Source organism: Amblyomma maculatum, chromosome 9, assembly GCF_055883805.1.
Source record: "Amblyomma maculatum isolate TAMU_Amacu chromosome 9, ASM5588380v1, whole genome shotgun sequence".
Classification (NCBI taxonomy): domain Eukaryota; kingdom Metazoa; phylum Arthropoda; class Arachnida; order Ixodida; family Ixodidae; genus Amblyomma; species Amblyomma maculatum.
In genome coordinates, this window is record NC_139352.1 from 64,801,273 (window position 1) to 64,824,990 (window position 23,718).

The 23,718-nt window shown below is 44.9% G+C and overlaps 1 protein-coding gene across 1 annotated transcript in view; it reads left to right on the plus strand.

The window, feature by feature from the left end:
* The window catches only part of LOC146179245 (phospholipid-transporting ATPase ABCA3-like), a 35,756-nt gene extending 14,081 nt beyond the window's left edge, over window positions 1-21,675 (plus strand). The window contains exons 9-23 of the mRNA XM_084579853.1: window positions 1,305-1,515; window positions 2,659-2,821; window positions 4,092-4,354; window positions 7,663-7,859; window positions 9,394-9,703; window positions 10,948-11,101; window positions 11,558-11,683; window positions 12,460-12,717; window positions 14,588-14,844; window positions 16,417-16,578; window positions 17,020-17,178; window positions 17,903-18,084; window positions 19,123-19,296; window positions 20,393-20,615; window positions 21,442-21,675. Coding sequence (XP_084435979.1) covers window positions 1,305-1,515; window positions 2,659-2,821; window positions 4,092-4,354; window positions 7,663-7,859; window positions 9,394-9,703; window positions 10,948-11,101; window positions 11,558-11,683; window positions 12,460-12,717; window positions 14,588-14,844; window positions 16,417-16,578; window positions 17,020-17,178; window positions 17,903-18,084; window positions 19,123-19,296; window positions 20,393-20,615; window positions 21,442-21,675 — 3,073 coding nt within the window. The remainder of the gene's footprint in view (window positions 1-1,304; window positions 1,516-2,658; window positions 2,822-4,091; window positions 4,355-7,662; window positions 7,860-9,393; window positions 9,704-10,947; window positions 11,102-11,557; window positions 11,684-12,459; window positions 12,718-14,587; window positions 14,845-16,416; window positions 16,579-17,019; window positions 17,179-17,902; window positions 18,085-19,122; window positions 19,297-20,392; window positions 20,616-21,441) is intronic.
* Window positions 21,676-23,718: the final 2,043 nt, after the last annotated feature.

Consider the following 23,718-nt stretch of genomic DNA (forward strand, 5'->3'; position numbering starts at 1 on the left):
GAACTTAGATAGTATCTAATGCGATATTATATGTGTCAAAAAAATGAACGATGCTATGTAGGATGTTGCAGGTCTTCTATGCACTGTTCCTCACATTGGGTGTACCTGCTCAGTTTGAGTGGTATGGTATCCGCCGAGAAATCACAATTGTGAGGTATGTGCGAAGTGCACTGCTATTCTTTTGCTTAAAATCTGTTGGGCTCGAAAGAACGCTTTCTTATTATCAAACATCGGCGCTGTGATTGCTTCGCATACCATATAGACGCCTGCTGTCATCTATTCTATTTGCACGAAAATAGTGCTTCATTGCTTTCCAGAAATGCGTTCAGTCAGTCGGTGTTTTTGGCAGCGATTTGTGTATCGTGTTGGAAACAAATTTGGTATATAGGGCGGTGTACATGTGATAAATCCGACCCGCTTGCGTGGCGAACATATGCGTGGCTCCGTTTTCCCTGTCCGTATCAATATGCCGAGGTGTCCATATAATTACTTTTTTCAGACGGCCCATAATGATGTGAAGAGTAGCCACGTGTGGATGTTTGATGTATTTGAGTTCATGATCAGAAAACTGTTGCGCGGGTGTACCGTACAGAATCCTGGCTGCCGACCGGCCGTAATTGTTTATATTTTGTTTGGCGCGATTTTTCCCGTCCTCCACCGCGCTTGTTTGACAGCCGGGAGGTTGTGTGGAGCCTCGGTTTGCAGTTACGTTTTAGAGCATGAAGACGTTGGCAATGACTGTTACAGGCAGAGATGTGACCCCCCGAGCTTTTTGTTGCCCGTTTGCAGATGAGACACCGTGTTCGCCAAAGTACATGGTGGTATGTTTTTAGGTGTTCGTAGCATCCTTTCCGTCCATCTAGGCTGAATATTTCTACCTTTTCTGGCGAAAGTTGTAGTCCCCAATGCTGTGAATAAGTGTGGTCTAAGATTCGTGTTTGTAGCTCGACTTGAATGCTTCTTTCGTTTGAGTAATCCATCGCTTCCCTCCACATGGCATTATCCTCAGCCTAAGTATTGCAGTGGGCCGAGGTGTATAGTTCGAGTGCTTCTGTTGCATGGATCGACTTGAAATACAAAGGGCCGAGAATAAAGCCCTATGACACTCCCCACCCCGCTCGCAGTTGCTTGTTTAAACATTCCACAATCAATCGACATACAGCTAGTAAATCTTTGAAGAGCCCCATGTGGGCTGTTATTTCTAGTATCGGCATAGGGGGAATGAAATAGTGAAATGAGAACGTCAATACTAGACCACCGGAATGTTCTTTGACGCGACGCTTTTCGTCGGCTTCATGTTGCAGGTGTGGTGGCTCACCCACATTCCTCAAGCAGCGATTCGGCACCGGTTACCACATGCGAATCAGCAAGTTACCCAAGTGCAACATTGCGGGAATCGAAGCGCTGCTAAAGAAGTACGCACCAAAGGCCAAACGGCAGACCGATTCGGACAACGAGGTGGTCTTCATCTTGGGCCAAATTGTGGCCACGCGCAAGATCGTTACCATGTTCAAGGTGCGCATGCGCGTGAATTTCACTTCTTTGCTATGATACCTTACTCGTCGGGTATGTGTGTTGAGGGAGTTAGATAAAATGGTAAGAGGGAGTAGGGAAGGAGAAACACAACTCACCTTTAGCTTAGCGCATGCTATCTTAAATTGGCTGTGAATATTGATACTTGGCTTCTTCTAAGTTTCAGCGCCTCATTCCTGTTCCTGAAGCTACATCTTTTCCACGGTGTAGTATAGTTGTGGTAGGAGCCGACGTTTTTTAAGTTTTAAGTTTTAAAGGCCACTACCGCCTAGTGTCGACAGTTAATCAGAAGCCACTTGAAACGGTCTAAAATAATATAGGCTTGTGGAAACATTATCTTTCGACTCTTTATTGGCCCTTATGACATTACTTATCGGATGGGATCATGCCATAGGCCTCATTCCTAAGTTTGTACGAATCATTTCGCATGGATTAATGACATGCAGAGAATGTACTAAGAGATATTCCTCCTACGTTTTTATTTACTTTGGGCCAGTTTAAGAAACTGCAGGTGAGCAATGCCAAGCTGCAGGTGAGCAATGAATTCTCCGAATCAAGAATTTTGCTAACCTCAAGCCGAGGCGAACGAATTGAAAGCAATTTTCCACTAGAATAATTTTGACACAAGTATAGTCTACATTTCTAAGGAGACTCGAGAGATGAAATATAGTAATGGGCACATAAAACAAGTGTTTTAGGATATTCTTAAGATATATTTTGATGAAACCAGTTTAATGGGACAATACCTATCTTTTATTTCACATTTCATGCATAAAACTAACCGGAAATCTGCGCCAAAGGGTTAATTAGGTTACGCAGCACGGCGCCCTAGTGATCTCTGCTCTGTAGGGTCCTTATATAAGGGTAAACTAGATATTAAAATTTTAGTGTTCCTTGTAAAGAGACAGCACATGGCTCATTCGGCTGTAGTACGTATGCAGGAGCCGCTGAATTCCTTTTGACGCTTAATCCCCGAGTGGTGCTGCTGGCGGTGACCACACACACGCACGTGCACACACGCACGTGCACAAATGAACGGACAGACACCACACAACACACACTCACGCCTAGCCTAGTTAATGCCGCATTAACGTCTCTTCGATTCGATGCTGGTTTGATGCGCAGGACATCGAGCAGCGAAGCGAAGACTTGGGCATCGCGTCCGTGGGCTTGACGGTGACCTCCCTGGAGGACGTGCTGATTCGCGTAGGCGAGGAGCATCATATTCACCGTCACCACAAGCCTTCGGAGACTGTTAGCGACGTGGTTTCGCTGATTGATTCAAAAGGTTGAGTGGCGGTCAATTTTCTCATCAGCCAATTGATGCCGCAAATTGCTTGTTGGTGATGATGTTCGCTTACTTGTTCGCTTTAATGCTTTTTAGAATAACTTTTTCACGTCTACACTAGAAAATGGTGTGGTACAAACTATTGAGCAGAGCAAATTACCAATCATGTGTGTCTGTAGGGTATCCAATAAACTTTATTCCTGTTATTTTGTATTCAGATTGTAGTCGTTAGTACGGTAGGTTTTATTTCCAAAAACAACCTGATTTTGTAACATAGAATCCATTATGGAACTGGAGTCTGTTGCATGTTACAGTGCGTTTACCGCGGTATGTGACGTCCCCAAAGGGAAAAAGAGAAACGGCCTGGACAGTCATACGAGCGTTTTTTTTTTTTTTTTTTTTTTTTTTTTTTTTTACAGTTACAATACTTGCAGCTCCACCATACGAGACTCCCCAATGAACATTGCTGCACATGGGAAAAGAACTCAAAACCGGCTCTGCCGGGTGTCTAGGCATAGTGTGCACAGAAATCTATTGATCATAAATTATCCAATCGCAGGGCCTCCGTCTGCTCAAATTAAGTTATAGATCGCATGTGTGCTTTCCCATTATCTAATCCAGCATCCTTTGCTGTGACATGCCTAATGGCATTAACTTTTTGGCCTTGCTTTTTTCTCGTGACGTCTCGCCCTATAAATGCAGATAAGTAATAAATGTTTGTAACGCTGCCATTTTTCTTCCTTATGAATCGGGGAGCACCAACGATTCATCACGGATCAAGCGATACTCATTTTTCCTGAGTCCAAGTTCTCGAGATAAAGTTATTTTCTATGGTCTAATCGACTGTCATATTGGTTGGTACTAGATTATACAACTCACTTTTACTTCCACTGGAAATACGGAGGGGGGGGGGGGGGAGGAGGGGTTTCAAAATATAGGGTAATCCCGGCAGCAATCAGTAATACAAAAATGGGCAACGATTGTACTACGCTTTGGAACAGATTCGGGCTCACTACTGATTTTAGAGTCTCTAAGCACCTATAGGGGGCCGATGTTATTAGGAACCTATTCAATTCACCTTTTCTCACAGCCTACAGAGTCGCTTTGCATAGATTAGATTACATAAATTCTACCTAAATGCTAGCTTTTCGCATAAATGATAACGCTGCTTTGGTAGAGTAATCACAGTTAGCAGCAATCTATATGAAGTGGAGGTGCCCCCTCTAGAACCCCTACTAGTTGCCCGCTGACAGCCTTGCTCTGTGCGCAGGTATTTTGTTGAAGACGATGGCTAGCACAACGGCTAACGAGCCGACCTTGATGGCGCAAGTCTGGGGAATGCTCGTAAAGCGCGCCATCTATATGTGGCGGCAGATGAAGATGCCCTTGTTCAGCTGGTTGATGCCGCCCCTGCTGCTCGCATTGCTCTTCTACCTCGAGTACATCAGCCTGAGAGGCAGCGGCGGACGGGCGATTCAACACGTGGGACCTTCCCTCCGGTACAGATTTCCGGAGTTTATCGACACGCCTCAGGTGAAGCATTGCAACGGAAGCATGCCGTACTGCGACCAGGGTTTAACAACACATGTTTTATGAAAATCAAACGGCTTTGTAGGGGATGACCTAGGGTTATGGGCGAAAAATCACGTGAATCACGATCCCTCATGACGTAGCAAGTTGTCAAGTCTAACCTGCTTGCAGGCAGCTCCTTTAAGACGGGAGGTTGAGAAAGGAACTTAACCCCGCAGGAGACATGAATCTGGAATAAGACATAGGAATCGCCCTGTCGTGGTGCTGCAGTGTTAAGACGGCCGTCTACTGTGCCGGAGTACCCGGGTTCGATCCCGATCGCAGGCGGCTGCGTTTCGATGGAGGCAGAACGAAGTGACCTCCGTGTGCTGTGCGATGTCAGTGCACATTAAAAATCCTCAGGTGGTCGAAATTACTCCGGAGTTCTCCACTACGGCTCCTCTTTCTCTCCATCCACTTTCACTCCCACCTTCCTCCCTTCCCTACACAGAAAAAGTATGACAGATACTGCGCCTTTCCTTTCCTATGAACTAATCATTATTATTATGGGAATTATGGGCTACGTAGGCACGTTAGCGCAGCTTGGTTAAAGCAAAAATAAATGGTATGTGTGACATATCAGTGGCGGAAATTAAGGGATAATTGAATAACCTAGTGGCAAAGGGCATGCACGTACGCCAACGAGTATCCGCGAACGCAATCGCAGGTCGGAGCCAATAATGCGGTCGAGCTTGGTCCCAGGGCAAGCTTTAACTGTCCTGCGAAGCCTCCACTTGATCTGCTTCCCTCTTCAAAAATCAGACATTCTTTAATTGATGGAAATATTTTTCTCAATAACGAATTTAGAGCACTGCTACAGTTTTAGACACTGGAAAAAGATTTTTTTTTTATCTGATTTCGACTCCAATGCAATATTTTAAGGAGAAATCCTTTCTAGGCTCATGGCAACGTTAATTGTCGTTCACCGGAACTGTCCGGAGCAGGAAATAAAGGAAAATCTCAGTAGCGCGCTAACCACTGCTCTACTTTGTCTAATTAAAATGTCCTAAGCATAGCCAACGTTTACAGCCATGAAGTACATTCTGGTATGCAAAACTGCATTTTCAGTTACTCCAAAAATTTGTTTGCCCGCTCCCAAAAATACATGCCTGTAGGCCATGCATTGGTTTCGCCTTCCATTTGCCTTCCATTTTCTATAGCCATATAGAATGGAGGCCCGTCAGCATGATCTGGCCAAAAGGTGCTCCACCTCGTTCGCAGTAGGCTACAACAATAGGAAAATTTTTTTAGTCCTTTGCAGGACATCAAAAAAATTAACTGCCTCCTAACAATTGATAAATACACCGCTGATCGCTACTCTACGCCGAGCTTTTTTTCTTTATGCCACTATAAGTCTAAGTCGGGCTAGTGAGAAACCTATCGTAATTCTCCATGTATAGGGAGGATGACAGTAGAGATAAAAATGTGGACGCAGTTAATGATAATGATAATAGCAATGATAATGAAGCTGTATTTAGCTGTTAATGATAGTAGGGCTAGACATGACGATGATAATAGGCATGAAAATGACGAAACAGTTAGTGAAAGCACTGCCATGAAGGGGCTTTCGCCACTTGCGCTTTTACGCAGACTTAAGTGCAGTCTTTTTTTCATCCCAGTTTGGTGGGTTTCTCGGGACAATGCGTCAATGTAATTTAATTTGCATTTATAGGCGAATCTTGATGTAGTCGATCGGTTTGATTCTGGTTCCTAGCTCTGGTGGCTTTTTCCGGACATGCACCACTGATGAAACTATTGAATAAATTTACTTACTAAATACCCGCTGAGGAGTATTACATAAAGGGTGGGAACACACATCATGAAGAGCGAGCGCATACACAATTAAAGGTGATTTTAGTTTCACCAAACATGGGCGAGCATTTAATGGCAGAGTTGCATGCAGCAGTACGGAAAAAAATAAGTGGCAAAGGTGACGGCGTGTCGGCAAACTTGACATGAATGCCGCGTGTGGTGTGGTATGCGGGCTAGCAGGATAATGTAGAGTGCGAATTCGAATGAACTGGATTCTGCTTCCAGTGATAACACACTGATGCAGTAAAAGTATGAAAATCTGGCCACGCTGTTTGGAAGTGATTCAAGTACATTGATAAATTAGTGTGACGTGGATGTGGATTTCGAATGGGTGATGCATATTCCAGCAGAACGCAAAGCTTGTGCTGGAAATGCTTAGAGCTATTTGAACATACGCTAGTGGCGCCCCGTTTAACATTTATATATAGCTACTGAGTAGTTGCGTCCTGTATATGGGACACTAGGCGTATATGCGTTAAGATCCTGACTTGGTACCTCTACGCCTGCGTCTGTCGTTACGAAATGTCCCGATTTCTTTCTGCGGCCTTATCATTGTCGCAACTTTCAATATTAATTTTCTATCGATACATTTGTATAAACAGTTGTCCACACCTTGTAATTTACTGAGTCACAAATGGCGCATACCGGCGGCAGCGCAAACGGAGATAGTTCCATTCCGTTGCGGTGTGGTCTGAGCATTGATCCAGAATACCCAACAGCCATATTTTATCAATAGCAAGGAAGATACGTTCGCATCGTTCTGGAATCGTTCGTGTCAGGGAAAGCGATGGCCGCCATTGGGCCATCACGTACACTTCATGCGTTGCTTCTCATAACCGCACTTGCCTTTATTTGGTGTCGACTCTGTAACCACTATTGAAGGAATCGAGTATAGTTGACGGTTTATGCTCTTGATATCAGTTATATCAGTGTTTTTCTTGGAACTTACTCCCCTCACCTTGCTGGGTTCTGAAAGCAACTCCTTAATTTGCAAATACTTGTCTTCTTTTTTTTTTTTTTACTCTGACCAAAGATGACTGGTGCTTCTTCTCATAATAAAGAACGTTAGACACTTCCCCTATTTCAGTTACCGAGGAAATTAAGTTTTGTTCGCAACACACTTGGTCGTCTTTCTGTTTATGTTCTTTCCGTACCTGCAGCACAGCTATATTGTCAATTCTTTTCCGTCAACGTATTTCATTCCAGGTTGGGTTAATGACAGGGTAAACGGGAAGGGTCGGTGGGGGGGGGGGGGGGGGGGAGGGGAGAGGCGATATATCTTAGCTGCTGCTGCGTGTAACTTAGGCTTAACTTTCACATTCCCGTAACGATTCTACCCTTATCCGGACCTCTCAGTAACTGACCGAAATTTATTCCCTTTCCTTCTTCACTGAATAATCATTTGTCATGAATTGGTGTTTCCAACTGCGACGCTTATGGGCAGTAATGGTACGCTGCAGGGATTTATACAAGCAGACTCATCGGAGCAGCAGTTCCTCGACGAGTGGCTTATGCCGCTTATGGTCGCACCTTTCCACGTGACGTCGATTGACACAAACGTCGACGTCACGGCCTCTCTACTAAGCGCGTCCAAGGAGTCCCTGTATGCGTACGTCTTCAACACACACTTCGGCATCCAAATGACTAAAAAAACCGGGTAAGTCTGTCCGGTCAATTTGTTCTCCGCCCAGTTTTTCTACCCTCATATCAGGTGTAGCAGGTACCGTGCAGTTTAGAAAAAAGCGCCCTCCAACGTTGTCCGGCATCAACGACACAAAAAAGGCGCGGAACTCGAATCGCTATCTATATGCACATAACTCCTCCAGTGTACGCGAAAGTGAATGAGTGAGCGAGTAAGTGCGTGTGTGCATGTGTGTGTGAGTGTGTGTGTGTGTGTGTGTGTGTGCGCGCGTGTGTGTGTGTGTGTGTGTGTGCGTGCGTGCGTGTGTGCACTAAGATCTTTAATGCGTCATTCCAATATTTTATCCCCGGAATATGAAACAAGCCACCAGCCACCAGCCACCAGTAGATGCCAGCTGAAATATGATTCCATGACCTTAACCCCCAAAATATCAGGTTACTGAAGCGTGCAGATAAAAGCGTAATAGCTGTAGAACGTGGCTATCTATCAATCGAATTATCGAGTGTAACCTGACCTCGCTGAGAGCCACAGTATGGTCATAATGCGAAACTTCTTTTAGGTACAGAATCTGAGTACTACCTAGGGAAGAAAATATTCTGAAGGGATGTCAGGTGCGCCAAGAAGACCCGTTCGCTTGGGAAGTTTGCAGAGGACATGGGTTCTGTGTTTGGGCAATACTTGCAGTTGAAAAAAACAAAAACGATTCGAAGTCGATATGCACTCGCTTCTAGGACGTCCGGGACGTCCAAATACCTGTATATTCTAAGCTAGTTACCTAGACTATGTTCGTAAAGCCCTACGACTAATAAAGAGCTCTAAAGCGTTCAGCAGCGGCGACTCAGAGTTGGAGAAGTCCCTGAGAATGGACAAATATCGCAGTTTGAGGCTCACATTTCTCTCTTTCAGCTAGGCTCTGGCGCCAAAAGCTGTTACGCCTGGCCCGCATGGAGAATCTTCTTAACCGCTTAACGCGTCGCGCGAGGAATGTATACGGGAAAATGCCGAGAAATATGCGTTGTCAAGGGCGTTTATCAGCAATGCAGCCTAACCAGGTCTGTTTTATGCAGGGAGTGTTTGCACGTAAAAGAAAATCTACGTGCGAGCCAGTTTTATACATTTTAAAAGCAGAGGTTCCAAAATCGCGCGACTCAACAGAATACGCTAATCTATAGCAGGCACATTTAGGCTTTGGTAGGAAACTGCTGTAACGGTGTGAAAAGATGGTGGCGATGGTCAAGTTAACCGTTCGCAGCCGCCTTCGCGCCGGAGACGCCCGTTAAAGGCTCCCTTGTATTGTCCGTGCCTCGTCTTCCTGCAAGTGATGCATTGAAATTTTTGAACATCGCGCCATAGCGTCTTCCTCTGCTTGCGTAGTGTTTGAGCTAGCCTTGTCTTGTGTACGTCGTTGTTTATGTTTGAGCCAGCCTTGTCTTGTTTACGTCCGCCACCGCTGGCGACGGCTTTTGCAAAGCATGGCCCGCAGTACCTTTGTTTCCCCGTTTGCCTTCCTGTGTCCAGCGAGTGTTTTCTAAGTGTCAACTACTTGCAGGAACGTGTTGTGGTACAATGGACAGATACAACACATGGCGCCTCTGGTGACGAGGCTGTACAACACAGCTCGCCTACGGAACATCACGAATGACGAGACGGCGGAGTTCAGCTTTGACGTGACGTCAAAGGGCATCGAGGGGGAGCGTGAAGCAGCGGAGCACGGCAGCACGGAGTCCGAAAGCATTCGTAGCCAGAACACGTACCGAACACTGGTCCCCAAAGTTCTGCGGTCCATTTTTTTCCCCCTCGTCTCTAGCCTTATGTGCAGCAACTTCGTCCTATTTCCGATCTCAGAGAGGGCGCTGCAGGCAAGTTTCTCTAGTAATTTTAGAGATACTTAAGATACACAGGGAAAGAAGCCAAGTTTATAAGATGACGTTATTATTACACACGATGTCTCTTGCGATAATGGCTAGCTAGAATGTTAAAAAATTATTAACGAAAAATTGTTTCTAGTGCTTTTGACGGTTAGAAACAGAATGATTTGCTGTTAGAGGTTAAGGCTCGGTACATGCTGTATTTCAGTGTAACGCGCTTGAGATTTATATAATGCAAATGGTCATGAAAAAGAGCCTGGTCCTTCGTCATTGGCGAAGACTAAGAATGAGTTCACGAAATACATAAAGTAAAATAACTATAGTGAGCATGCTGTCAATGTTAATAGTGAAACTCAAAGATAGAATTTACCCCTACGCGTGGTGTCAAAGAGGTGACCATCCCTGCATACAATGTCGTTTTAAGGCAAACGCCTTTAATGGCTCATACTGTCGTCGACAAAAGCTGTCCGCGCGAGCGGCGCATCTGATTGGTCGACAATAAAGTGGCGTCACAAGTGTCTAGCGTTCCTGCCATCTGCAATCCCACACTTAAACGCGCGCCAAGGAACGCCACGCGACAACAGGGATGGTGTACCGTCAAAACGCACACTTGTCGGATAAAGTGTGCCAGATACTGCGGCTTCCCTTTCCTGTCGTCGTCGTCGTCATCATCATCATCATCATCATCATCATCATCATCATCATGATTATACCCACTGCAGGGCGAAGGCCTCTCCCATATTTCTCCAATTAACCCGGTTCTGTGCTAGCTGCATCCACTTGATCCCTGCGAACTTGTTATCTCATCCGCCCACCTAACTTTCTGCCGCCCCCTGCTACGCTTTCCTTTCTTTGGAATCCAGTTTGTTACCCTCGGCGACCATCGGTTATCCTCTCTTCGCACTAAATGTCCTGCCCATGTCCATTTCTTCTTCTTAATTTCCACTAGAATGTCGGTAACTTAGTTATTTCTCCTTTCCTCCCTTTCCTGTAAAACATTTAAATTATATGTAGCACTGCAACGAACGCTGAAAAAAGGCAAATAAAGAGAGGCAAATGATAGGAGAGGAATGGTTCGTCATTCTCGTCCTAACAGACATCTAAGAGACCCTCTAATTTTTTTGTTTACACGCTGGGAACTCACCGAGTGCGGTTACCGCTCATCTTACTTAGATCCTTCGACCTTATAGAAGCTGCGTCTTTTGCATTCAGTGACTCCCGAATAATGGCTGCAGGTGAAGCATCTGCACATGATCACGGGCATGGGACCTATACTCTACTGGCTCACAAACTACGCTTTCGACTTCTTGTTCTACATCGGCACCGCCATGATGGTTCTGCCACCTCTTGCATTCATCCCGTACACCCGACTGACTGCGAGCGATATCCGTACGTTCACCCCTGTTGCTCATCGCTCTGATGCTTCCTTAAAATGCGCATATCTGCTTTTGTAGTGGATATGCCATGTGCCCGTACGTTTCACTTGGAGACAGTGAAGTTGTAAGATGACAGGCGTCGGAATGCTAAGTGTATAGATGTAGCTGTAAGGTAAAGTTCAGATTTTTGTGATGCCGGTGGACAACTATTTGTTGTCAAAATATTACTCAGAAGTGATCGAAATGAATCTTTATCGTAACAGGAAATATCGCAACAGGGAAGCGTTAGCGGAAATATCGACGAACAAGAGCTGTATGCTCTCTTCGAAGGGCGGTGCTTACACCCTTGTCTCCATGACGGATTTCACTTCTGTGGATTCACATGTTCGTGCACTCACTTGCATTGGAATGAAAACAAAGAAAGACCATGCTCAAGTTCTTGCACACAAGACGATCTCTTCTTTCGTAGGGCTGATCTTCACCCTCAATTTGCTCCACGGCTACGCGGCGCTACCGATGATCTACATGTGCTCCTTCCTGTTTGACAGGCCGGGACTCGGATTCTCTGTGATCGCAATCACCACTTTCATCGTCTGTGAGCGCTCTTGCTGCCTATACGAGTAACCGATACCAGATATGCTTTGAGTAAACCACCGGGGCCGGCGTAATGTTTGCTTTTCTTTTTTGATTGCAGTTAGTTTTTTTGCTAGGTGCCAGATGGCGAAGAGAGGAAAGTTGGAATTGGAACTGAATCTTTTACCGGTCAATGACATCAGCGGAAACAAGATTGTTTTATATAAAAAACAGCTGCGAAATGACGTGGGGTACACGGGGTAGCGCTGTCCCGTGTACTTCTTTTCTTGGGCTTCACTGTCTTTCGCTGTGTCAATTATTTCAATTCGCACCAACTAGCCAAAATGATCACCATGTTAGTTTCCCCGTTGTCTCACTACAAGTGCTTCTTGTAATAGTCGCTCCTCGTAATTCACTTTCGCTTTCCGCTGAATGTTGTGACGCGCATGTATTTCGTTTTTTTTTTTTTTTTTTTTTTTTTTTTTTTTTCACCCACGCATTGCCTAATCACAGTGAGTTTAGCAGGGGAGTTATATGCTGAGGCCATTAGGAAAAATGCGTTGGAACAGATCAGGGTGCCATGTATGCTTATTGAAATGTTTTTCGAACATAGCCGAAATATGGAACGTGAACCGACGGCGACGACTTGTTCAAAGTGCTTAAGGCATTTTGTAGTCGAATGAAACTTTAATTACCAGTGGCTGTTAACGATGTGTAAATTGAGAAATTCCAGTCACTACAATACTTAGGAAAATTCTTTGACTCGTTACGGTGTGGTCCGCGTTTCCCTTTCGCTAGCGTCTGCTGGCTGTGTAGGCTGGGTGTTCAAGGAGCACTACAGTGAGGACATTGAGAGCGCCGGCCTCACCACCGCGCTGGAAGTGGCGCTGCAGGTGCTGCGGCTGCTACCTTCCCAGTCGTACTCGCGGGGCATGACCAAAATTCTGCAGCTGGCTCAAGAGAACGCCCTCTGTCGACGCGGAGGCATTGAGCTGCAGAGCCGCTGTAACGCAGGGGACGCCAAGGCCCACCTTTCATTGTGGCAGTGCTGCCTACGTGAGTGACGCGCTCTATCGGCTAGGTGTCATCCCTTTCCGGATTACTGCCGTCCACAGGTTTTTTCTTCGGTTAACTGAAGTTTACTTAGGTTTCCCTACAGCAAGTAAACCAGCTAGGGAAGGGCAGAAAAAAGGGGTTATGTACTGTAACACCGCCTAATTTTGTTCTCCTCAAACAAAGACAAACAAGATTGTTTTAGTGCAGAAATTCGGGACGACAGACAGAAAAAATGAACACTGTCGTCACGTCTTTTTGCGCTTAAAGTATGCTTGAGAAGTCTGAACACCAACAAGACCAACATTTAACCATTTTGAGTAAAAAAACAAGACAACCGCAAAAGAATGTACGTACAGTATATGCAAGTTCGATGTGTATAATTTTGACAGGTATGCTTTGAAGGAAAGAACACAATGTGTTTTTAATAAATGAATTAAAAAAAAAAACGACGTTGCTATTAGCTCACTCAACACAACAATTGGCCACGCATTCAAACTTGACTGGTAATGAAATGTGGGTGCTAGACATAACGGTGGTGATAACAAAAAAAAAAAGGACAAGATATTCTATGAAAATGAACAAAGTTTCTACGAGTATTAGACCAGCAAGTTATGAAGTAAATTTTTAAATCACTTCTAGCTAGTAGTCCGCTTTTGTGTAAGTATGTTTGGAAGGGTAACTAATATTTTTAAATTGCTAACCAAATTTTTGAAAGCCGTAGTTCGTACGAGGCCGGCACCTAATATGCGAGTGGCGTAATTGGTAAGGTGGACTAACACTTGTGTAATTATTTTCGAATGCTTGCTTGTCCCAATACTATGGACTGTGTACCTGCATTGCTAATGGAATAAATGCACCTACGAAACTATGCCTTCGACCTGTCAGATAAAAGACGAATGGTTTTGCGGGATTAGGCCGGTATTAGGTGCTCTGGCACGTCGGGTGTCACTTTGGTTTCAATTCGAGGTTCTTTCCTAGGTCAAGAAGGCTTTATACAAAACCTGCTGAAACGGGTGGTTGAGACCCAAGCCGTAGCACATTATAAATGTTTAGGAGATACAACATCTGTGTGTTTTAAATTCTTTGGAAGGGATGGAAGTGGATGAAGACATGCCAATCACTACTCGAGATAACGATAGTTAAGCACGAGGAGTGTTCTGAAGTAGTGGTGGCGTGGTGGTTCAATGCAGTGGCCAACAAACCTGATCTGTTCTAGGCGGAGCTCACTGCGATATGGTATTTCATTTTATTTTATTGTAAGGTTAAGAAGAATGGCACAAAGGAACACAACTGAAGTCGTTGATTGGTGGTTCCAACATTCTGGCAGCAAATTTCATTCTTCCTTCTCTAGATATTTATAATAGTCTTCGCCTGCTGTGTTGCCGAAAAGGCAACCGATGGTCGTCCGGCATCACGGGGTAAATTTTCAAGCACGTTTGGTTTAGTTTGGTTTATAGGGTTTAATATTTGAAAGCTACTCAACCAAGTGAAATGTAATAGTGAAAAGGTCCGGCAATTTCCATCCCATGTAGTTCTTTAATATGCACTGTCATCACAGTGCACTGGAACAGTACACGGGCGCCTCGCTTCTCGCCTCCATTGAAAAGCTAATTATGGCTGAAACATGGAAAACTACTCCTGGAAAGGGCTGCAGGTTAAATTAAATACATGCTTACTTATATTATCAGTTGAAAAGCCTTCTGTCTTCAAGTACAAACAGCCTAGCTAACCGCGATAAAAGGTTATGATAAGTGACAACCAGAAAGATATTCGTAGCTTTAAAGGCGTTGATTCTTCACATCAATTTAGCAGTGTCAATTTGCTATATACTAGATAATGCACTTATGATTTCTGATTCAATGTGGCGCAGACTCTGATTCTGCGGACCCCTCCGACTATGCCATTCAGCCATTGGACGTGCATCCGTACTCTGCCTTCTACGACCTGCTCACTCTCTCCGCCGAAGGCGTAGTAGTGTTCGCGCTGCTGATTTGTGTCGAGTACTGGCTGCCCAAGCTGGATCGCTATTTGAGCGAGCCCGACAAGTCCGCAAACCGGGAAGATGGGCTATATGCCCCGAGGCCCAACCATTCTCCCATCGCACAAGGCCTTGCGGGGCCAAACAAGGTCAGCTGACATCCCTTTTCTTGCTTGTTTAATATGCCGGTATTACATGTCTCACCAGTCAAAGAAAAAGGAGAGAGGGTGGCGGTGCCACTTGATGTCCTTTGGTTGACAATGTGATGGTATCACACAGAAGGTAGATTGGTGCGACGACATCATGTAGCAATTAATGAGAAGCCGTCAAGGATTTGACGCTATTACCTGTAGCGCTAGAAGCAAGCTACCTTTAAAAAAAAAGACAAAGCCAGCGAACGACATCGTTTCATTAAACAGCTACGCCTTGCCATGATTGGCGGGAGTCCAAATGAAGAGGGACGTCTCCCTTTCAACTTGTAAGGGAGAGGATGGAAACACCAAAATGTGCTGTAAGTATCCCTTTCTCCCACTAGAAAATAAATGTCACTAGGGAAATGACTATAGAATATAGTGCCAAGAATGAGAGAGTGCAAATGAAAATGGTCACGAACGACACAGCAAAAAGCAAAGCAACGTTTCTTGACAGTTTTCAGTGAGAAATGGAGCAAATAACCTTTAATGAGTCAAGGAATATTTGGCAAAGTGTATAACAATTGAAGAGCAAGTGGTATACGAGAATGAATATACCGCAAGATGATTTAACGTTAACGCCTGTTGTGCAAAATGATGGTTAAAAGCACCACTCATTGACCAAAAGACTGAGTGAACGCATTATCCCGTGAATCGCCCGGTCACCTACGGAGGCAGTTATGAGTGGTAGCTGGTGATGACCCTATATTTATTCATCATATGCGTGCAAAGATGTCCCGCAAATTAACAATGACAATGCTGTCTGACTTGGATTTTGCTTTTGTGGAGTTGGCATCGGCGATCAGGCATTAGCCGCGGTTGCGAGGCAGCCCAATCGCTACAAGGGTATGCAGGGTCGTACCATGATGCGAATGTACAGCCTTTTCCAAACTTTTAGAACTCAGATGTGCCGATTCTGCTTCTAAGAAATGTAACAGCGCTCCTTCAGCATGCATGCAAGTCATTTTCGTCGGAGAGGGTAAGAGAAAAAAAAATCTATCTACAGGAGATTCGAAACACTAGGAGTGAATTGGGAGCCACATTGTACAGCTCAGAGACAAACCCCTTGGTCTCTACATTTTCGACAAAGACTGTACTGCATTTTAACCGTAAAGAAGAGAAGCCGAAAAGGGAAAACGTCGCTTATGATGTGACCAGAAATTTGTGTCTGTAATTGGTATTTTTTGGCTTTAAACGTCCCGCTTACGCATGTAACAGGTGCGATTTGATTCCTGAGCCAATGGAGTTCTATCTTTGTGGCCATTAGTTTGGGTCTCCGTTTATTTGTGACCTTTCTGTCCGCATCTTGTTTGCGCATATCTAGTCCTCTTGATATCAACCATGTACTCCAAAATCATTACTTTTTGTTAGAATTTTCTAAGTATTATAGAATCGCACAGGTCTGTATGCAAAGCGGAAAGTGAAACTCCGTAAAATTATACTCTCAAATCCACAGTGTATCGTAATCGCTGTCGGTACGTCCTGGACGCCAAGCTAGAACTCATACCGGCCCAAATTTTCGTATTGCAGATAGCTGAGAAGCATGAGGACACGGATGTGCTGTGGGAAGATAGATTCGTTCAGGGCCTCGTCGCTGGACAGGCGGTGGCGCCCGCCGAAGGTCGGCCTTTCGTGATCGCGCATCGCCTGTTCAAGGCCTACGGATACATCGATAGCAACGCCGTGCTTCAGGTGAGTGCCATTTACGATGATCGTGTTGAATGCCAATTGTTAAAGAGAACTTAAACATCGTTACACGCATGGTGAGAGTGGACAGGCCTGAATAACCTTAATATTCTAAATACTGTGCAGGCAATTAACGCCTTAATTGCTCTTATAAATGCACGCTCTTTAAAAATTAGTATGTTTACTCTCTGAAGCATGAATTACCGCCACGAAATATACTCTAGCTAAATATGCTAGCAAGAATTTGGCAAGATTCTTTAGGAAAACGTTTTATAGGGGGCGCCCTGTGCGATATTTCTCCGAAAGAAAGCGGACAAGCTCGAACTTGCGTGCCAACTGCGTTCTTGCAAAGAATTCGAGTAGCGTCATATAATAAAAGTCGAAGTTGGCATGATTGAGATCGTGCGCAGAGTTGTGAGTAGTGCAGTAATTGCGGGTTGTGCGCAGGGACTGAGCTTCACTGTGCGCTCCGGCGAGTGCTTCGGTTTGCTGGGAGTCAACGGAGTGGGCAAGACCACGACGTTTCGGATCCTGACGGGCGAGCTGCTGCCGCACGAAGGAGACGCCTTCGTGGCGGGATTTTCTCTCCTCTGGAACCCAGAGCAGGTCAGGCGTGCTGACGAAAATAGGGGAGGGAGGAGGGGGTTAAGAGGCAACTCAATTCACATATACGAATGTCACATCACCACTAATTCTTCAGCCAAGAAAGGCACGCGCACCGTACGTCGTATCCACAATACTAGGATAGGCGTTCAACCAGGACTTACGCAGACAAAAAAATATGTATCCCATACGGAGTTAGACATATAGAACACACTCAGTGGCTAAACGTTCGGTATGGCAATTTCTACAGTAGCGTATGCTTTCGGTGTGGTTCCTATCAAAACCACTTGAGACATATGTTTCGCACTATATAGCAACGCGTTCTACAAAAACGTAAACTCAGCATGATGTCATACAGATTGCAAAGAAAAGATGCAAATAAAATTAATACACAAATGAAATCATAAGGAAACCATTATATGCCTTGCACATTTTGTATACCTTTCTTAGCGCGGGACTGCCTACTTAAAGGAATCTATATGCGTGGACGCTTTTAAAAGGGGGGCATAGCTCCCCAGTAGAATGTTTCACGTGAAAAATATTCAGCAGTTTCACTAGCAGAAAACACATTAACATGCTACATTGGGTCGTGTTGCACTGAAGAAATACACGTATTGCATTTGCAGCAGCTTAAACTGTAATTATTAACAGTGTAATGTTACGGAGCAGATATGGAAAACAGTTTATATATGTTTGAGAGGTCGACGCCAACTCCTTGGAACCGCAGTCCCGACGCTACGTGGGATACTGCCCCCAACGCGATGGCCTGCTGGAAATGCTCACAGGCACCGAGACGCTCGTGCTGTTCGCGCGGCTCAAAGGCGTCCCCATGTCGCCTGATTACATGACCGTCCTGCTGGACATCTTCCACCTCGGCGAGTTCGCGGAGCAACTTGTCTACACGTTCAGGTAGGTGGGGATTTTAAAATGAATGTTCATGAACTGAAGTTGAAGCGAATGTGAGAATAATTTGGCAAATTAAAATTTGGTTTTACTGATGTGTATAGCCCTGCTAAAGAACAAGCAAACGTATACGAAAGAATTGTCCTGAGATAGAATGTGGTCTGCTCTTTGAAATCCCCTGTTGAATAGCTTGTGATCTCATGAAAGAAAATGGAAATATCTGACGAAACCAGGCTTGTATGCGCACTGCCCATTCAACAAGTGCTGTGGCATGAGGAGGCACGGTGATGACCACGTGCTGTTTTTGACATAGCTAAGGCAAGCTCTGAAATCAAAAGGAAACCAAGCTAGAGGAACAAGAGTCATAGACTGGGCCTTATTGCTTGTGCTTTTCTCTAGATCGATTGAAATCAAGACTTCATCTACAGAGACGCTCGTGCGTCTCTGTAGATGATAGTTTGGCTAAAGTAGTAGATAGTTTGGCTAAAGAAGACTAAAATGGTAATGGCGCCTCCACAAAATCATCTCGAGGTATGATTGGTTCGTGCGGGCAGTAGTCGGGGGTAGTGTCCAGATGCATGTTAGTCTGTACTAGGGAGTAATACATTCGTTTTTTAATGCATTTATGTATTAACTGCTGCTGAGGCAAACGGTACTGACGACGAAAATGGTAATGGTGACTCCACAAAATCATCCCGAGGTATGACTGGTTCGTGTGGGTACTAGTCGGAGCTGTTGTCCGGATGCATTTTAGTCTCTATTAGGAAGTAATACGTTAGTCGTCTTACTCATTTATGAATTACAGTGCTGCTGAGGGCACACGATACTGAGCAGATCAGCCAGCGTCTCTTTTCCCGAGGGTCTAATGGTTGATACAACGCAGTGCCAGAGGACTGAAGTTGTCCATCTTTTATTTATTTTTAAATTGCTATGCAACTGAGAGCACTTTGTAGTTAACGCACCGATAGCGCCTCCCTTTACACGAAGCTCATCCTTTGCTTTCTCGTATTTGCAATGGCGTGTTTTGTACTATACCTCTGGCAGTGCTGGCAACAGGCGCAAACTATCGCTGTGCGTCGCCATGATGGGCATACCTCGCCTGCTGCTGCTGGACGAGCCGTACGCTGGCATCGGTACCACGGCGCGAAAGCGCATCGTCAGCTACGTCAGCGCGCTGCAGAGGACCACCAAGTTCTCCATCCTGCTAAGCTCGCACAGGTGAGGCCGCTGCCTGCGGGCAAGGTGTGGGCCCAGAGAATGCACACTGACTGAGTGTCATTAGGCGTAGTCTGATATGCCTGCAGTGCAGGACACCTTAACTGAGGGCGCACGTGGGCGGCAGTACAACTGTCGCAGTTGAGGAGAAACACATCATAGCCGAATGCTCCCAACGGCTGTAGCCGGGATTAATAATGCAGTAGAGCTCCACGCAATGTACTTCGCACATATACGCGCAAAGTATACTGCGTTAAAGAAGCTGCTTGAATCCTGGTTCTTGCTTGTCTGACACTCGGAATCGCCCTGATTATATAGCACCATTCTGACAATGTCTCGGGTGAAGTTCGCTGATGCGAGTGAGGCTTTAAACCAAAGAAATAAATAAGATGTCGTACTCCATAAAAGCCAAAGTGCGAAATCTCACCCTACGCTCACTAGGACGGAATTTACAGGTCAAGCACTGCAGCGTCGCAGGTGTTTATTCACGTTGGGCCCCGAGTAACTTCCGCCGAGAACATGCGGGGCAAGGAAGGATTTAAATACTGCAGTATATGCATAAAATTGCAAGAAAGGGATCTGTGGTGTTGGAATCGCATTTCAATAGACTTCTAGCACTTGCATCGTTCTTCGGAAAGTACGACCACCAGCTCACTGAACTTTCTTCGGTAATGACCGAGCAACAGATGGAACCATGAAAATAGTTCACGCAACATTGTATATGCATTGAAAACGAATAAGAAGCTTCGAATTTGACCAATGAAAGTAAAGCCTTCCAGCAAAAAAGAACATAGTTCTGTGTCCAAACGAGCAAGTTAATTGAATAGACTTTTTAATAGGCCTGCCATAGAGAAAATATGCAATTTTTGTAAAAAAAGGTTAAATCAAATTTGCGCCCGGTTTTGTATATTACATACTTATTTAACTATATTACTTAAGAATATTACTTTGTACGGGCTCTGACAGTCGAAGGAAGCATTTTTTTAAGTATCAGAAATCGTAAACCTTACCGCCGGTGCCTCACTGCAACAACTGTAGCTTAAGAGTTTATAACGTTATCTCCACCTTGATCCCGTCTAAACATGAGACCTTATCACAGCATGGCCGACGTGGAGTTCCTGTGCAATCGCATAGCCATCCTGGGTGCGGGCCGTCTCCAGTGCCTTGGTTCATTGGCGCACCTCAAGGAGAAGTTCGGCAAAGGCTACACTATCACCGTCAAAACATACCCTGACCGCAAAGAAGACATAACATACCACAAAGAAGTGGCTGCAGACGTGGCCAAGAACTTCAAAGAAGCCGAGCTTGTGCACAGTTACGAGGTACTTAACCTCCTTGCTCTCGCGTTCTGTCGTCAATTTTTATCGTCAATTGGAATCTTAATGGGGGCTCATTGCTTTATTTATAAAGATGCTGGAGCGGTACGAGCAACGGGGAATATTAAATAGGGACTACGATGGACGCACACACTCCAGCATGAAAAGTGTTGGTCAAAACTTCTTACCTCATAGTTTTCGGATGTTAGCCGTGGACTATTTGAATTACGGCTCTGAAAATCTGACAGCAGCCTCTTGAAACCTTGACAGCTTCATAGGCCACAAGGTGCCCAAGTATAGTTCTCGAAAGCACCACCTGTGGCGCTCAGTTACGCCGAAGCATACCTCAACTGACTCATCCTATTTTAGTGTAACTTGAAGGGGCCACGTTGAACCCCCTTTATATTTTTCTCCACTTGTAATGTTTAACGGGTCGCCTGCTCTTAGTTTCAATTGCAATCAAATGCAACTTTGTAGATAAAAGTGCTGCAAATATCTTAGAGCATTATGGAAAGAGGCAGGGGTGGGTACCTGAGCCTGCAAGCTGGCGCCCCTGTTCATACAGCTTAATATTTCAGCAAGACATGAGCGCCAGTCCCATCGCGAATACTTAATTTGAAGAAATTAAAACAAAAAAAAAGCACTGATGTGCAACTGCCAATTGAACGCTTGCCCCTGATTGCTCCTAAGATAGTTCATCTTTCAGCCTCGTATTTGAAGCAAGAATGTAATCCGAGACTGATAATATTCAACACGATCTTTTGGTGGAAGTAAAGGATGCGGTCGTCCATTTGCGTTTTGTTCTGAAAAGATGATACTGTCCTTTTTGCAGGGTCAGTTGGAGTTCCGGATGTCGCGGGTTCGCATGCTGTGGAGCGAGATGTTCACGCGCATGGCGAAGATCAAAAAGAAGTTCAAGCTGCAGGACTTCTTCATCACGGACACGTCTCTGGAGCAGATCTTCCTTAGTGTAACTAGGAAGGAGGCCAGCGAGGCGGCGGCCGCGGCTGCGGCTCAAGCTCCCGCAGCACCCCCGGTTGCCTTGCCCACAACACTGGGAATATAACAGCTCTGGTCAACTGAGTCTTTGCTTCGTGTCTCACTGTTTATCCCCTCTGACACACTCACTTCCCCAAATCGCGACGCGTCCAGAGTATGTCGCATTGCCACTGAATAAACCACAAAATGTTTTGAGTATTCAGTTTACATGATTAAAGGGGTACCCCATTCAGAGCTAGGTTTCAGTGATTTTGACCAGCTCTTAGGGATTTGCTTGGATAAACGTTGCAAAAATGTTGCTGCGCCAAAGAAACTACGCGTGTTGATACGTACAGTGTGAATAACTAAGGAGAAGCAATGCATAAAATTACGTATATTCGAGACTTGCATTACCTACAAGCATACCGAATGAAAGTAAAAAGCACGAATGTTTGGAGCCCAATGCAGCAGTCATGTGAATAGGGAGTAGTGATTTTCGGGTTTTAAACCATGGTGAATTCATCGTCAGCATCTTAAACCAGTACCGGTAAACATACGCTTCTTTAACCGGTAGGTAGAGGCTGCTCTTTTGCACGCGAAAGTGCTGTAATGTTTGATAGAAAAATGTATCTGTGCTCGGTATTTTACATCTAGGTTTGCTCGGGGGAGTCCACTAAATTTTGAAGTCACAGGTGTAAATTATCCTTTTAGATTTATGCTTTTTCTGTTCTTGCTGCATCATCTGCATAATACAGAGACAAGCTGTGTGGCCAAGCAGCGACTCCACGCATGCCGTCTTTGCAACGTACCAAGACAGCGGGCAACGACGCCAGTTGAGCGTTGTCCGACTGGTTCCAGGTCAACGGTAAAATGACATCCCGTAGACTTTAGTAAAGAAGACAGATTTAATACTGGAAACCATTCTCCATCAAGTAAAGTACAGCTTCATGGTGGAAACAAATGGGAGAGGATAGGGAAGGTGGTCCGAACGTGTCTGAAGCTCGCTTTACACAATGGTAACCGTCGTCTTTTTCTGAAGTATGCATAGTATTTGCATATTGCCATTCCAGTTTTTTCTGCACTACTTCCTTTCATCTCCATTTCCCGTTCTGTATTCTGTTTCTAACTTGCTGGCTGTGTCGCTCGTTCTCAACATTTAGATCCTTACACTGCTTGACTGGTACCATCTTCCTTGCACATAGCCACTCGTTTTGCAAAGAACATAATGATTTAACGTTGAATCCATAGATCTTTACCTCTCCTGCCGGTTGTTTGCTCTGTAGAGAATAAGGTATTTGAATATTCTTTTCGCAATAATAGGGTTGCCATTTACTATCCTTCATTACAACCGTCAAATATGATTTCAGTGCACGTTAAAGAACCACAGGTGGTCGAAATTTCCGGAGTCCTCCACTACGGCGTCTCTCATAGCTTGAGTTGCTTTGGGACGTTATACCCCACAAACCAACCAACCAACCATACCCTAAAGACCATGGGAGAAGTTGATCCGCATAGATATACAATTGGAACCCGGCCTTGCCCTCAACGCCTGATATCCCGTACACTTCTTTGTAAATTTGGCTTTCATTTTTAAAATTTAAATTTTTTGTGTGTTTTCACTCGCACAACTTTTATTCGTGCCACATCAAAACCTTTCCCAAATGACTTGCTCACCTTCTCTAATTCCTAAATATTTATTTGCCTTATCGCATGAACTAAACCGGGGTGATTATTCTGCCTGGTTTTGCATCCAAACCCAGTGCAAATCCCCACCGGGGGTATGTGCTTGAACTGAGGACCCACCTGCTTCGGTCAGAATTTCTGATATAGTGAAAATAAAATGTTCTCTTTTTTTTTCGACCGCCTTGAGAGGCAAGAACAACAGCAACGTTGACATACGTTGAAAGTGACTAAGAGACTCTCAGGGTCTCCGCCAACTATGTGTTAAATTTGAAGAAGGCCATTAGAATTAATTTTAGATGAAGATCTTGGGGTTCAAAATGATGGTCCCAACAAAATGCACGCATAATTAAGCGAAGGCAGGAGTACAAGATTGGAACGAAAAGACGCGGACGTGAAGAGAAAGAAAAATACTTATTACAAATCCAATCGAGAAAAGAGGACGAAGAAC